Source organism: Pongo abelii, chromosome 9 (genome assembly GCF_028885655.2).
Source record: "Pongo abelii isolate AG06213 chromosome 9, NHGRI_mPonAbe1-v2.0_pri, whole genome shotgun sequence".
Taxonomy (NCBI): domain Eukaryota; kingdom Metazoa; phylum Chordata; class Mammalia; order Primates; family Hominidae; genus Pongo; species Pongo abelii.
In genome coordinates, this window is record NC_071994.2 from 42,372,681 (window position 1) to 42,390,161 (window position 17,481).

Consider the following 17,481-nt stretch of genomic DNA (forward strand, 5'->3'; position numbering starts at 1 on the left):
GTAATATAGCAAGAAGACATTTTGGAGGGTAATGAAAAAATTCTATGTTTTGAATCTATACATTGGTCAAATCCATCAGACTGTACACTTAAACTAGATAAATCTCAATAAAATTAAATTTTATCTCAATGAAATTAAATTTTAAAAGCAGCTGGCTACAGTAGGTAATAAACCCATGATCCTTATATCACTATTACATCCTAGTAAACTGTGTTGATATAAAAGCCCTTTTTAATAAAGAATGTCTGCCTGTATTGTAGAAATATAATTTTCCAAGCTTACAATGCATGTATATGTTTTCCACTGAACCAACTGCAAGTTTATTGTGATTCAGTTTTCTATAATATTCAGAATTTTTTTTTTTTTTTGAGATGGAGTCTTGCTCTGTTGCCCAGGCTGGAGTGCAGTGGCACATTCTCAGCTCACTGCAACCTCTGCCTCCTGGGTTCAAGCAATTCTCCTGCCTCAGCCTCCTGAGTAGCTGGGACTACAGGCACACACCAGCATACCAGACTAATTTTTTGTATTTTAGTAGAGACAGGGTTTCACTGTGTTTTCCAGCTTGTCTCGAACTCCTGAGCTCAGGCAATCTCCCACCTCAGCATCCCAAAGTGCTCGGATTACAGACTTGAGCCACCGTGCCCAGCCCCAGAATATTTCTAATTATGCAATGTACTCGATTTGTGAAGTGGGAGCTGTGTTATAATGGCACAATAATTTTTCAATCATTGTTCAATGCTATAAGTATGATTGATTCAAGTGGAAACTTGAATTTGAATTTGTTGTCAATGATACACCACTACAAGGTTCTAATACTGGAAACACAGTTTATTCACAGAAATTTCTATTATAAGTCACCTGCATTTCATGATCTATTGAATCAGGAAGTTAATAAGAAAGAACAAAAAGAAAACAAAATGAAATAAAATTTAAAAAAAGAAAAGGAGACAGGAAGAGAAGGAGAGGGAAAGGGCGAGGTAAAGAGGAAGTGGGAGAGAGGAAAAGAAGGAAGGAGGAGGAAAGAGAGGAAGGAAGAGAGGAAAAAGAGGAAAAAGGAAGGAAAGGAAAGGAAATGAAAGGAAACGAAAGGAAGGGTAAGTTAAGAGGGAGATATGTTAATAATTCTGTATCACTTAACTCTGTACAAAGCAGCAGTAAGAATTTATGGTTTCTCACAGGGTAATTGATTTGTTTCATTTCCATAGAAAGTCATCTTTCTTTTGATATGGATACTGAAGGTGAAATGCATGATGCATAAGAAGAACAAAAAGACACGATTGAGCGTACCTAGTTGCTAATGGCTTTTATGAATGAAAACTCACATTAAATCCTCAGTACCTTGACTTTATTCTTCTACTTCAGAATCACATTTATTACATCACTGTCTGTCCTCACACAGCTTCCCAAGTGACTCAAAATAATATTTCAAGTACAGCATCTATGTCTTATTATGTTAATTTACTCTCTGTATTAGTCTGTTCTCACACTGCTATAAGGACATACCTGAGACTTTGTAACTTATAAAGGAAAGAAGCTTAATTGACTCCGAGTTCTGCATGGCTGGGGAGGCCTCAGGACACTTACAATCATGGTGGAAGGCACCTCTTCACAGGGTGGCAGAAGAGAGAGTGAGTGACAGCAGGGGAAATGCCAGATGCTTATAAAACCATTGGATCTCCTGAGAACTCACTCACTATCAAGCGAACAGCATGGGAGAAACTGCCTCCAAAATTCAATTACTTCCCACCAGGTCCCTCCTATGAAATGTGGAGATTATGGGATTACAAATCAAGGTGAGATTTGGGTAGAAACAAAAAGCCAAACCATATCATTCTGTTCCAGCCCCTCCCAAACCTCATATTTCAAAACAGTCCTTCCAACAGTCCCCCAAAGTCTTAACTCATTCCAGCTTTAACCCAGAAGTCCAAGTCCAACATCTCATCTGAGAACACAATTCCCTTCTGCCTATGAGCCTGTAAAATAAAAGCAAGTTAGTTACTTCCTAGATACAATGGGGGAACAGGCATTGGGTAAATATACCCATTCCAAATGAAGAAATTGGCCAAAACAAAGGGGCCACAGGCTCCATGCAATTCAGAAAGCCAATAGGGCAGTCATTAAACCTTAAAGTTCCAAAATTATCTCCTTTGACTCCATGTCTCACATCCAGGTCATGCTGATGTACGAGGTGGACTTGCATAGCCTTGCGCAGCTGCACTCTGTGGATTTGCAAGGTACAGCCCCCCTCCTGGCTGCTTTCATGGGCTAGCATTGAGTGCCCATGCCTTTTCCAGGTGCACGGTGCAAGTTGTCGGTAGATCTACCATTCTGGAGTCTGGAGGACAGTGGCTCTCTTTTCTCACAGCTCCACTAGGCAGTGATGCGGTGGTGACTCTGTGTGGAGCTCCAAACCCACATTTCCCTTCTGCACTTCCCTAGAAGAGGTTATCCATGTGGCTTCCACCCCTGCAGGAAATTTCTGCCTGGACATCCACACATTTCCATACATCCTCTGAAATGTAGGCGGAGGTTCCCAAACCTCAATTCTTGACTTCTGTGTGCCCACAGGCTCAATACCACATGGAAGGCACCAAGGCTTGGAGCTTGCACCCTCTGAATTAATGGTCTGAGCTGTACCATGGCCCCTTTTAGCCACAGCTGGAGCTGAAGCAGGTGGGATGCAGGGCATCATGTCCAGAGGCTGCACAGAGCAGGGAGCCCCTGGACCCAGCCCATGACACCATTTTTCCCTCCTAGACCTCTGGGCATATGATGCGAAGGGCTGCCATAAGGTTTCCACGTCCCTTGGAGACATTTTCCCCATTGTCTTGGTGATTAACATTGGGCTCCTCATTACTTATGCAAATTTCTGCCTTTGGCTTGAATTGCTCTCCAGAAAATGTTTTCTTTCTTTTTTTTTTTATTGCATTGTCAGTATGCAAATTTTCCAAACTTTCATGCTCCACTTCCTCTTGAAAACTTTGCTGCTTAGGAATTTCTTCCACCAGATACTCTAAAGTATCTCTCACAAGTTCAAAGTTCCACAGAACTCTAGGGCAGGGGCAAAATGCTGACAGTCTCTTTGCTACAGCATAACAACAGTCATCTTTGCTCCAGTTCCCAACTTCTTCATCTCCATCTGAGACCACCTCAGCCTGGACTTCACTGTCCATATCATTATCAGCATTTTGGTCAAATCATTTCTCAAGTCTCTAGGAAGTTCCAAACTACCCCACGTCTTCTTGTTTTTTTCTAAGCTCTCCAAAGTGTTCTAACCTCTGCCTGTTAGCCAGTTCCGAAGTCGCTTCCACATTTTCAGGTATCATTACAGCAGCACCCCATTCCCTCTGGTGCCAATTTACTGTATTAGTCTGATCTCACACTGCTATAGAGAAATACCTGAGACTGCGCAATTTACAAAGGAAAGAGTTTAATTGACTCACAATTCCACATGTCTGGGGAGGCCCTCTAAGATAATTCTGCTTTACATGGTTATCATTATTTCGTGCTGCTGATTTTAGTAAACAATAACTTATTATATCTCTCACAATTTCAAATGCAATTGATTGGCATTTTCTCCCTGCTTTTCCAATCTGCTCTCCAGCACTCGTTTACAACCAGGTTTCTCAGGAAAACAGACTTTCTTCATTTTTTTTTTTTTTCGCCTCAAACTAATGTTGATGAATATCAATGGAGAGTGGGAGGTTACTACCACATATGGTGCACATGATTTGCCAAACTGCATGTCAATTCTTCCACATAATTGATGCTCTGTCTTTCAAGTGTCAGAATGGTTGCCTTTTAACTATTTGAGGTGTTCATTTTTAAAACATAATTAAAGTGCATATTCTGAATGTACAGAATATCATTTAAAATTTTCCACATAACTTGGAATTATTATCAAAACATCAATTATTCAATGATTCATTCAGGAACTACAATAAAACCTTCTGCATTTGATGGCCTTGAATGACTAGATTTTTTGAGTTTTGCTATCATTTTATATATATATATATATTTATATATATATATATATTTTAAAAATGTTTTAGGGGTTTTCCTCACAGTTACTTATCTCTTTGTTTCTAGCACTCTTATAATCTTCAGTTAAAAGCAGAATCCTGGCTGGGTGCGGTGGCTCATGCCTGTAATCCCAGCACTTTGGGAGGACGAGGCAGGTGGATCATGAGGTCAGGAGATCAAGACAATCCTGGCTAACACAGTGAAATCCCGTCTCTACTAAAAATACAAAAAATTAGCTGGGTGTGGTGGCTGGCTAATAGTCCGATAGTCCCAGCTACTCAGGAGGCTGACGCAGAAGAATGGCATGAACCCAGGAGGCGGAGCTTGCAGTGAGCCTAGATCGTGCCACTGCACTCCAGCCTGGGCAACAGAGCGAGACTCAGTCTCACCAAAAACAAACAAACAAACAAACAAACAAACCACAAAAAAGCAACTTCCTGTCTCAGGATTTCAGGAAAGATTATGCAAAAAATAAATGCATTCTGAGGGGGTACATCTCTTTTTTATAATATATATTAATTCAAAACCCAGCTAACACATAGATTGTTTTATTTAACTTGTTAGCAACATTTTGAAAAGCTAAAATTATCAAAAGGACAACCTTCAAACAATTAGTGATTTTAAATACAGTTCCAGATGTTGGTGACTGTGAGTCATAAAGTTTTCATAAGAAGATTTCACAGCAAAATTAAAGTTGCTAATAATGATAACATTGTCTATATAAAAAGACAAGGAAGATGAAAAAGTAGGCAGCCATGATAGGATATTTTAGCTCAACATTTTTATCCCATTCAGTAGATTATGTTTCAGTCTGAGATTTTTGCTTCCTATAATTTCATGTTCAAACAGCATTTCTTTGATAAAATAGGAGTGATGATTTTGGTAGATGGTGCTTATAGTAGCTTTCCTTGTGAATGTTATCCTCTGGCAAATTAAAACAATGGCAATCTTCTGGGTGTCAATGGGATTTAGATATTTTATTCTATGAATACTGACAGTTGAGGGTCACTGATCTAACAGTCAATCTCCATTTTAGCTCCTAACCAAGAAAATGTATTAGTATTTTGTTTTTGGTAGTGACGGTGAATCAAATAATTAAATTTGCCACCATATTGTTTTGAAATTGTTTTGTGACAGACAAAAACCCATGCCTGCCCCATTACCGAGAATGTTAAGCTCTAAATTTATTCCATAAATACATAATGACATACAGCAAATAAATTGCAATGAACCTATTACAATACATTTCAATAGTAGGCATAACAATACATTTCAGTATTAGGCAACACTAATACATGAAGTATCTAACAATTCAGGGATAATATATTCTCAAAGGCATTGAGATGAAGAAAAAATATGAATTATTCTTGAACTGACAGACTAAACAATAAAGGTAAGCCCATTTTTACTTCTGTGCACCACAGATATTTCTCATAGGAGCTTCCTCTCTTTCATATACATGAGTGTCATGTGAACTCTGAACACATATAAATCATATCAGAATATAACTTCAATCTAGATATTTCTTATTCAAAACATCATTCCACCTGGGTACCCTCTTGCGAGTAATACTCACAACCTGCACAAACCACATTTATACTATTTCCAAAACCTAGAAAATATAAACAATGTACAAGTCCATTTGTATTCAAATAGAAAAATACAAAGAAATGAAACACTCCACTAGATCAGATCTACAAACCATTTAGGCTAATTTTTCATCTTATGGAACATTATCTTTTAGTTTTTCTGTATTAAACATTTCTATTCATGCCATATATAATATTATAGGAAAGATATTATAAAATGGATTGTTACATTGCATGTTATTTTGTATTTGTGTTAATGATTTTTTTTTTTTTTTGTATTTGTGTTAATGATTTTTTTCTTGTTTTTCAAGGAGAGTTTTCACCTTCTTTAACAAATCTTAGTTTGGGCTGGACACAGGACCACTGACCTAGTGACATTTTCCAGACTCTCTTCAACTTAGCTCAGCATGTGAGCTAGTTTTAGCAAATAGGGTACAATGAGATAGAAGAGACTATTTCCTGTGTGGACTCCTGAAAAGCAATGCTTGTGCTTCACCAGGTTATCTTCCCTTTCCTTCCTGCTGGAAGAGGATAGTGGCAGAAAAAGATATTTTTGAACCAATGGTCATGCCATAATTTAAAGAAAATAGAGCTGTTTTAGAAACTCTTCACCTTATTTCTAGACCACTCTGAGACAAAGGGTAAACTTGTTTTAACTTGTGTAAGCAACTTTTCTCATTGCAGCTAAACTTCCTTCCTTCCCTCTACTTCTTAGGTATAAGACATTCATCATGATATGAAGCCACTCAAGACTGTCCCTTATCATTCATAAGCTATTTCTTGAATATATTTCTCACACATCTAATATATCTTAGTGTGTGCTTCTTGGAGGATGCAACTAAAACAGTGACTCTTGTCTCCTCTCTTTGAGTCATAAACAATCACTTATCATGACAGTATCATTCCTATTTCATTGCTATTACTAAGGCTTCTATGAGCTAGATTTTCACATTAAGAGTCATAAGAATAGATTTGGAGATGAGAAATATAGAAAAATGATTATTTTAGTTAAATCTATGTTAAGCAGAATGACATATTTCCCCCTGAGAAATATATGAGACAATTTTACTACACAGCAAATAGAACCAACGAATGTATTGATTTTGTGTGGTTTATGGTCAACTCCGGAATCTTCACTCTGACAGTCATTTGCCATTGCAAAACTTTGTAGACATCACATAGAAAGTACAAGAGAGGGAAAAAAAGGAAAATTTTATGGACTTCCAGTAATTTGCTATTAAGGAAGTTCTGATAGTCCAGATAAGGATGAAATCCAGAAAAAAAAAAATCTACAAATGTGACCATTACCTGCCTTTGTTAATTTTTTTTTTTCCTTTTGGCTATTGCAATGTTAAAACACAAAGATACCAAAAGGTTTAAAATATATTATATTTTTCAATTTAAAAACTGGCATTTGTATTAGGAGGAAAAAGAGTTACCAGATGTCTGAGTTGAACAAAAATCTGACAATAATACTGTTTTTATCTGGTTAAAGCTAGAAGAAGCAAAAATTTACTCACCTCTTCTGCGTGAATGCCACAGAGCTTGTTTCCTGACAAGAGTTTGTTTTTCAAGCTTTTATTCTGAGGAAGAAAACATAGTTTTATTGCAAAAAAGAGACAAAATATTAAGAATTTCTTCAACTATGTCAACATTACTGCTATATGTTCTGTTCAAAAATTAGACCTTCATAACGTAAAATGTAATGGATTGGTGTAAAACTGAATCAAATCTGTAATGTAAAAGATGGTTTTTTATTCAATTAAAATTTGGCATATTAGCATTAACACATTCATTTAAAAAGGTAATTTCTAGTTTTATTCTATTGTGGGGAGAAAAGATAATTGATATAATTTCGGTTTTGAAAAAAAATGTTAATTTAATTTTATTTTTTGTGTTTTTGTCCTAAAATACAGTCTATACTGGAGAACTTTCCATGTGTATGCTATAGCTGTTGGGCAAAATGTTCTGTCAATGTCTATGAGGTCCATTTGGTCTAGAGCGCAGTTTAACTCTGATGTTTCTTTTTTATTATTTATTTATTTTGAGCGAAGTCTCACTCCGTTTTCCTGGCTGGAGTGCAATGGTATGATCTCAGCTCCCTGCAACCTCCACCTCCCAGGTTGAAGCTATTCTCCTGCCTCAGCCTCTCAGGTAGCTGGGATTACAGATGTGCACCACCATGCCTGGCTAATTTTTTTTGTATTTTAAGTAGAGATGAGGTTTCACTATGTTGACCAGGCTGGTCTTGAACTCTGACCTCAGGTGATCTGCCTGCCTCGGCCTCCCAAAGTGCTGGGATTACAGGTATCAACCACGGCACCTGTCCTTACTCTGTTGTTTCTTTGTTCATTTTTTGTTTGGATAATACGTCTAGTTCTGAAAGTGGGGTATTAAAGTACCCTACTATTCTTACATCACAATAAATATCTCCATTTAGATCTGTTATTATATATATACATATAAAGGTGCTCCAGTGTAGGATGCATATGTAATTGCAATAGTTACATTCTCCTACTGTAATGACCCTGTTATCGTTATATAATGGACTTATTTGTCATTTTTTAAATCATTTTTTACTGAAAGTCTAATTCTTCTGATGTAAGCATAGCTACTTCTAATCTGTTTTGGTTTCCATTTTCATGGAATATCTTTTTCCATCCCTTCACTTTCAGTCTATGCATGTCTTTATAGGTGAAATAAGTTTCTTATAAGCAGCATATATTTGAGTCTTTTTTTAGTCCATTTAACCACTTTATATACTTTAATTAGATAATTTAGTTTATTTATAGTCAAGGTTATTATTGATGGGTAAGGATTTACTACTTCTGCACAGCAGAAGAAAACAATACAGTGAAGAGACAAGCTGAAGGATGGGAGAAAGTATTTGCAAACTACTCAGCTGACAGAGGTTACTATCTAGAACAAACCAAGAACACAAATCAAAAGCAAAAAGCAAATAATATGATTTATCAAAAATTGGCAAAATAGGTCGGGCGTGGTGGCTCATGCCTGTAATCCCAGCACCTTGGGAGGCCGAGGCGGGTGGATCACGAGGTCAGGAGATCAAGACCATCCTGGCTAACACAGTGAAATCCTGTCTCTACTAAAAATACAAAAAAATTAGCTGGGCGTGGTGGCAGGTGCCTGCAGTCCCAGCTACTCGGGAGGCTGAGGCAGGAGAATGGCGTGAACCCAGGAGGCAGAGCTTGCAGTGAGCCGAGATCACGGCACTGCACTCCAGCCTGGGTGGCAGAGCAAGACTCTGTCTAAAAAAAAAAAAAAAGCAAAATATCTGAATAAACATTTCTCAAAGGAAGACAAACAAATGCCAATAGATATACTAAAAATGTTAAACATTACTAATCATCAGGAAAATGCAATGAAATATTACCACACTCAGGTTAGGATGGTTATTATCAAAAGACAAAAAATACCAAGTACTGATGAGGATGTGGAGAAAGGGGAACTCTTATGCACAGTTGCTGGGAATGTAAATTAGTACAGCCATTATGGAAAACAGTATGGAAGTGTCTCAAAAAATTAAAAATTGATTACTATGTAATCCAGCAACCCCATTACTGGATATATATATAAAAAATAAACAAAATCAGTATGTTGAACTCCTTGATTCTCAGAAGCCCTTTCTTCTTCCAGGCCTGAGAGATATACTCTTTCTGTATGAGAAAGAGGTATACTCTTTCTGAACGAGTATACACAGATCTGTTACCCTTTAAATATCTCATAATTGACCTAGTTCAAAGGCAAATATTTATCCCTCTGACACTTATTAACCATCTGAGTCCAACCCCTCATGGCTACTTAATTATATCTGGCTTATTGCACTCCGGCTTTTCTTTCTTTTACCCCAATAGCTGAAGTACATAGACTGTCTTTAGACGGGCAGGCTAAAGGAGAGCAGATAACTAAAACACACAGGATTCAGACATCATACTGACTCTAGAGGAGTAGACAATGTCCTGGTACAAGTACATATTATACATAATGACTCTAAGGAGGGCCAATTGGATAAGCACCAGGAGCAAAATGAACATTTAACGCAGAGTGAATGAACAGATACATCAAGTTTAAGAGTTCCCCACTTAGAATTCCAAGCTAATTTTGAACAGTGTTTTTTATTTTGTTTTCCTATCATGGAGTGAGGGGGTACAGTTGTCCCAGTCTGAAAGAATACTTGGTTTTTTCCTCTTTAGCTAAAATTTGGAAATCTAAAAAGCTCAGTTAGAATTTCAATACCATGAAATGTTTTACACAAATGGGAGGAAGTTATTCTGATTTGTTCAAGTAACGTATTTTTGCAAATATTTGCACTGATCATACAAGTACAATATTAGGGTTCTTTTTTTAAAGAGAATCCAATATACATTAATTCCATATTTGAAGAGATGTGTATCCCCAATAAAGGGATGTACACTGACACGTTCTGGCTCTGCAATGTTGCTCAGGTTGTAGCAAAATAAAACTCTTCAAAATGGAGACAAAATAGGGGATGTACATTTGATAGGAGTATTTATGTCCTGCCAAAACCACTCACACCTAAGAAACATTATTAGAATTAAGAAATAACTATGAATTAATAAACAGCGTATTTAAAAGTTGGTGTCTGTAGTATATACTATTTCAAATTTGCATCTCCACTTAAAGCTATTTTTTCTTTCTTCTGTTCATTTATGTATCTATGTTTGTATTCATTTATTTCTGTTATTATTATTTGTTCACTTATTAATGCGCTAACACTAAGGGGAAATTTTGAATGTTGATCTGAATGATATAAATTATAGCAAATACTAACTTTTATCCTTCAAAAATGATAGTATTTTATTTTTTTTCTGAGGAGGAAACATAGATGATAATTAATAGACATAACAAAAGACTAATTTTTAGTACACTATTTATTTCATTGACCTGTTTTCTCTGCTTCTCACACTGATTTCCCAGAATAGATTATTCCTTAATTACTTGGAGTAGGCTTTTCAATGATCAGGATTTGTCTGCCAAGTTTATAGAGTAGCAAGCAGTGCTAAACATTCCACACCATTAGTGGAGCTAGAGTTTTGATAAAGATGTTCCATAGAACCATTTAACTTTCTTTAATAATATTTACTCTCCACTCCCCCAAAAAAGATTAATGCTATGATAATATGAGTGGAACAATGTTAAAAAAGATTTATTTTCTCCGGACTTCTCAGAGTCTCTATTAGAATATTGTGCTTCATGGACACAAAGAGGGGAACAACAGACACTGGGGTCTACCTGAGTGTAGAGGGTGGGAGGAGGGAGAGGATCAGAAAAAATCACTATTGGGTACAAGGCTTAGTACCTGGGTGCCAAAATAATCTGTACAACAAACCTCTATGACATGAGTTTACCAGTTTATTTTTATTAAAAACCTGCACATGTACCCCTGAACATGTACTCGTGAACCTAATTACTATTATTAGATGTTTTAATAATAATAAAATTGTGTTTAATATAAATGATTTTCCTAAATTTGATTGACAATAAAACACTTTGGACTAAATAACTTATCTCATTACTAGAATTTGATAAATAAAGCTGCAAGTATTAACCTAAGTTTGATTTATTAAGGGAGACCAAAATATTACACTACTATATTTTACTGAAGTTCTATTTATCATGTTTACTTGTAAAATGATAAGAAAGATTTGATTCAGGACTTTTGAAACAAATGTCAAAGCTATTGAAATAAGGGAGAGAGATGGGGCTCAACTCTAAATATAGCAAAAATATAGCAAAGACAGCTGGGGATTTATAGCCAATGAGCAGAATTATGGAGGTCAATGGATAGAAAATCACTAATAGGAGCTATCATGGGTAGAGGGATTCTTGCTAATCCTTTCTGAAAGCCACTTGATCAGGTTTAGATATCAAGGGTGAGGGGAGTCTCCCTAAACTGACTTAGCTACAACTGGACTAGGCAAGTCTAAGTAAGACAAGACCTGAGGAAAAGGCCCATTTGAAAAGCGAACTCAGAGGAATCTGTCTAAAGTTTGGTCAAGAAGTCTTTGGGAATAGTGCTTTCTGTGCCCTAAGAAATGTTTGCCTACTTCAAAGTCATGAAGAATTTTTTCTCAAATAGTTTTCTTAAAGTTTTATAGTTTTGGGTATACTCTTTTGTATAATCCTCTTCAAGTTACCTTTTTTTTTAATGAAGTGAGGTAAGGGTCAAGGTTCACTTTTAGTTTTCATTGCAAACATCCAGTTACTTGTGCACCAATTGTTGAAGAAATGCTCCTTTGTACATTGAAATATTTAAGAGCCTTTGTCAAAAATCAGTTGAGAAAATAACTCTTTTGGCCAATATGAAGCATCTGGCCTCAGACAAGCCCTCTTGCCATAAACAACTAGATAACTAGACAGAATATAATAAAACAAATGTTTAAGTCAGTAGACAACCACTACTGTCAGACTGTCTTACTAAAGAGAGGAGAAATAGGCAAGAAATCCCTGCAGTTGCTCTTTTTTGTTTGTTTTTGTTTTGTTTTGTTTTTATCTGGAGGCAATTTATGAAGTACCATACAGAAGAAAAACCCAAGCAGAACGCAGAAGTTTTGATTAGTTGAGAAAAAAGAGTTTAACATTAGAGAAAGGTGATCAGGTATAATTTATGTTACAAAACAGCAGAGGCTTCGAAGATGTTAAAAGGAAAATCTTAGACAAATTAAATTTAACAGTTTGAGCAAAGAATGATTTGCAAATCAGGCAGCCCCTTAACCAGACTAAGTTCAGAGACACTCCATTGCAGGTATGCGATCAAAGATTTATGGGCAGAAAAAGCAAAATGACATACAGAAAATGAAAGTGAGGTACAAAAACAGCTGCACTGGTTACAGATCGGTGTTTTCTGTGTTTGAACATGGTTTTAACAGTCGACTTCTCTTGACTGGCAAAAACTCAGTGGCTGGCACAAGTGTAGGATACAGTCTGCTTAACATATCAGTTAGGTTATACTTTACTATGTATAGCGAAACCTTTAGGCCAAACTTAGAATGTGTAAGGAGACAACTTTGGGCTAAACTTAATTTAAGAATGCAATGCAGAAAAAGAGTACAGAGGATTTTCAGGGATGTTTCCTTATGTCTTTAGACGAACGGAAATCTGCATATACATAAACTAACATACTGCAAGGCCAGCTAAAGAACAACCAGAAAAGAACTGCAAGGTGAAAAGTTACTAGAGCTCACCTAGACATTCAATTTCCAACAAGCCAGAATGGAAAGACTTAACCACCAAGATATTTAATAAAACCCTAGAAAGGCCTGTCTTACAAGCAAGGTCAAAACAGTCCTGTAAAGGCTCATTTAGACCAACTTTATAAAGCTTAAAAACAGAACTCAAAATAACCAAGCTAAACAATTATTATCTACTAGAACGTAATACTCTTAGAAGATAACAAAATCCAGGTGCCCAATAATGTAAAGCTACAATTCAGCATTCATTCGAAATCATTAAACACAAGAATCAGGAAAATGAGAGCCTTAAGACAAAGGAGGAGGAAATCAGTCAATAGAAATAGCTATCATTGGCAAAGATGGTGAAGTTCATTTAGAAATAACATTAAATATATATAATAAAAGAGACTTTCATTTTCAGCACTGACATATAAAGAACTTGAAAGTCGTTAGATTTCCAATTTCTACATCTTCTCTGAATTTTCTCTTTGTTCTATTAGCTCGAAAGGAATATTAAAATATCCCAAAGTCATTGTGGATTTGTCTATTCCTTTAAGTCTGTCAGTTATTGCTTCATGAAATTTGAAGCTTTTTTTAGGTGCTTACAAATTTAAGAATTGTTATGTCTTTTAGAATAAAGGATTGCCCCTTTTAACATTATAATATGCCTCTCTTTTTCTCTGGCAATTTATTTTGTCACGGCTAATTTATCTGATATTAGACATGCTAAAGCCTTTTCTCTTGCAGTTTGTATAGCATATATTTTCATATTTTACTTTCATCTTTCTTGTGACTTTGTATATAAAGTGCATTTTTAAATAATTGTCAAGTATAATTTGATTGTATATTTTTATATAGTCTGGCGATATTTTTCTCTCAATTAAAGTATTTACATGTAATTTAATATAATCAATATATAGTCAGGTTTTGTTTACAATCTCACAGTTCGTTTTTTTTTTTACCTTCTTGTTTCTCTAGAGTCTATTTAGTATATTTAGAAGTCTATTTAGAATTGATATTGTACCACTTCAAATTTAGGAAGTGGTACAATATCAACTCAAATATCCTACCTTTGAAACAAAAGATCACACTCTGCCATACATAATTACTATCTAGTTTAGATACAGTGAAAGAAAATTGCCAATATGCGTATATTATTTTCAGAGAAAAATAAGTTAGTAAAACTACCAATCTCTTAAACAGGTAGAAAAGACAATCTTTTGTTTGTTTGTTTGTTTGTATTGTCTCAGGAAATGATGTGATAAATGTCTCTTAACTCAGAGTTTAACATTGGTCCCATCTAATAGAAAACTGTACTATTCTGCCTTCATTTTCCACCTACTCTTTCCAGAATTCCAGTCCATTTCCAGGTACCTCACAAGGGTTTTTGACATTCACCCCAAAAACGCTAGCAAACAAAAATTTGTAGTATTCATATGAGACTAGAAATGTCTTTTAAAAAGCTTAATTTTTACACAAGAAATTGTCACGTTTTATATGTACATGTGCACCAACCACTCTGACCCATCCTAGTTTTAAACTCTTTTTTTTTTTTTTTTCTGAGAGGGAGTCTTGCTCTGTCGCCCAGGCAACAGACGCGATCTGGGCTCACTGCAAGCTCCGCTTCCCAAGTTCACGCCATTCTCCTGCCTCAGGCTCCCGAGTAGCTGGGACTACAAGCGCCCACCACCACGCCCAGCTAATATTTTGTATTTTTAGTAGAGACAGGGTTTCACCGTATTAGTCAGGATGGTCTTGATCTCCTGACCTCGTGATCTGCCCACCTCGGCCCAAAGTACTAGAATTATAGGCGTCAGCCACCGTGCCAAGCCTTAAACTCATTTTTTAAGGATGATGTTACTGCTATTTGGCCAGATTACCTGAAAACAGATATAAGGATCTGACACACCTGATTTTTTTTATAATTCTCACTCATAAGTAAACTGGATGTCTTAGATATGCTTGACTCTTCCAATTTATGTAAGCTCTTACGTTTCTCTTCATGGATATTTTCTCACAGATATACCAAATATAAAAGTGTATGAATAGGAGTTGTACAATTTTGAAAATACATTCCAGTTTTTTTTTTCTCAATAGCAGAATCTCCTAGATCCATTCAACTATATGTTACTAGGCATCTGTTAAAACTGAACATATTTATATATAAATGCATATTATAGAGTGTTATACAAATTTCAATTGTCAATGTATTTTTTTCTGAATTGCAAATTTCACTATGTCATTCTCTTCCAAAAACGGGACAAATCAATGTTAAAGGCAAGGCAAAAGGAAGGGGATAAAGATGAAAATCTGCTTGAGAATCTATAAGAAAAACAATTGAGCAAGCAAAAAATAAGTAACCCCATTAAAAAAAGGACAAAAACATAAACAATTTTCCAAAGAAGTCATACAGGCAACCAACAATTATATTGTGTCCGAAATTGGTGGGTTCTTCGTCTCACTGACTTCAAGAAGAAAGCCACGGTCGCTCACGGTTGAGTGTTACGGTTCTTAAACATGGTGTGTACGGAGTTTCTTCCTTCTGATGTTCGGATGTGGTCAGAGTTTCTTCCTTCTGGTGGGTTCGTGGTCTCGCTGGCTTCACGAGTGAAGCTGCAGACCTTTGCGGTGAGTGTTACAGCTCTTAAGGTGGTGCGTCTGGAGTTGTTTGTTCCTCCCTTCCAGAGTTGTTCATTCCTCCCGGTGGGTTCGTGGTCTCTCTGGCCTCAGGAGTGAAGCTGTGGACCTTCGCAGTGAGTGTTACAGCTCATAAAACCAATGCAGACCCAAAGAGTGAGCAGCAGCAAGATTTATTGCAAAGAGCAAAAGTACAAAGCTTCCACAGGAGCCGGTTGCTGCTACTGACCCAGGCAGCCTGCTTTTATTCCCTTATCTGACCCAACCTGCATCCTGCTGATTGGCCCATTTTACAGAGAGCTGATTGGTCCATTTTGACAGGGTGCTGATTGGTATGTTTACAATCCCTGAGCTAGACACAGAGTGCTGATTGGTGTATTTACAATCCTCTAGCCAGAGGTAAAAGTTCTCCAAGTCCCCACTAGGTTAACTAGACACAGAGCACTGATTGGTGTGTTTACAAACCTTGAGCTAGACACAGGGTGCTGATTGGTGCGTTTACACACCTTCAGCTAGACACAGAGTGCTGATTGGTGCATTTACAAACCTTGAGCTAGACAAAGAGTGCTGATTGGTGTATTTACAATCCTTTATCTAGACATAAAATTTCTCCAAGTCCCCACCAGATTAGCTAGATACAGAGTGTTGAGTGGTGCTTTTACAAACATTGAGCTAGACACAGAGTGCTGATTGGTGCATACACAATCCTCCAGCTAGACATAAAAGTTCTCCAAGTTCCCACCCAACTCAGGAGCCCAGCTGGCTTCCCCTAGTGGATCCCGTTCTGGGGCCACCAGCGGAGCTGGCCGCCAGTCCCGTAGCGTGCACCTGCACTTCTCAACCCTTGGGCGGTTGATGGGACCAGGCACGGCAGAGCAGGGGCAGCGCCTGTCAGGGCTGCTCTGGCCATGCGGTATCCCATGGGGTGGGGGGTGGAGGCAGGGTGGGTAGGCTGGGGCATGGTGGGCTGCAGGTCCCCAGCCCTGCCCCGTGGGGCAGTGGCTGAGGCCTGGCGAGAATTCGAGCGCAGCGTGGGTGGGCCGGTGGTGCTGGGGACCCGGCGCCCCCTCTGCAGCTGCTGGCCCAGGTGCTAAGCCCCTCATTGCCCAGAGCCAGCAGCACCAGCCGGCTGCTCCGAGCGTGGGGCCCGCTGAGGCCCCGCCCACCCAGAACTCGTGCTGGCCCGCAAGTGCAGTGCACAGCTCCGGTTCTGGGGGCGCCTCTCCCTCCACACCTCCCTGCAAGCAGAGGGAGCTGGCTCCAGCCTCGGCCAGCCCACAGAGGGGCCCCCACAGTGCAGTGGCGGACTGAAGGGCTCCTCGAGCATGGTCAGAGTGGACATCTAGGACGAAGAGGCACCGAAGGCCAGCGAGGGCTGCTAGCACGTTGTCATCTCTCAATATGGAGAAAATGTTCAACATCACTAATCTTCAGAGAAATGCAAATCAAAATCACAATGAGATCTCATTTCACACCAGTCAGAATTGCTGTAGTTAAATGGTCAAAAAACAACAGATGCTGATGAGGGTGTGGAGAAAAGGGCACACTCATACAGTATTGGTGGGAATGTAAATTGGTGAAGCCACTGTGGAAAGCAGTTTGAAGATTTCTCAAAGAACTTAAAAGAGAACTACCATTCAACTCAGCAATCCCATTACTGGCCAAAGATCCAAAAAAAAAAAACAAATCTTTCTGCCAAAAGACACATGCACTCACATGTTCATTGCAGCACATTAGCAAAGACATGGCATCATCTTAGGTGCCCAACAATGGTGGATTGAATAAAGAAAAAATGTGGTGCATATACACCATGGAATACTATGCAGCCCTAAAAAGAAGGAAATCTTGTCCTTTGCAGCAAAATAGATGCAACTGGATATTGTTATCCTAAACAAATTAACACAGGAACAGAAAATCAAATACCACATAGTCTCACTTATAAATGGGAGCTAAATATTGGGTACTCATGGATATACAGATGGCAACAATGGAAAATGAGGACTACAAGAGTGGGGAGT

The 17,481-nt window shown here is 37.8% G+C and overlaps 1 protein-coding gene across 2 annotated transcripts in view; it reads right to left on the reverse strand.

The window, feature by feature from the left end:
- LUZP2 (leucine zipper protein 2) overlaps nt 1-17,481 on the reverse strand; it is a 562,514-nt gene that overhangs the window by 143,248 nt on the left and 401,785 nt on the right. For both annotated transcript variants that reach the window (XM_054523770.2, NM_001132557.1), the window contains 1 exon segment: nt 7,133-7,195. In XM_054523770.2, the coding sequence (XP_054379745.1) occupies nt 7,133-7,195 (63 nt within the window).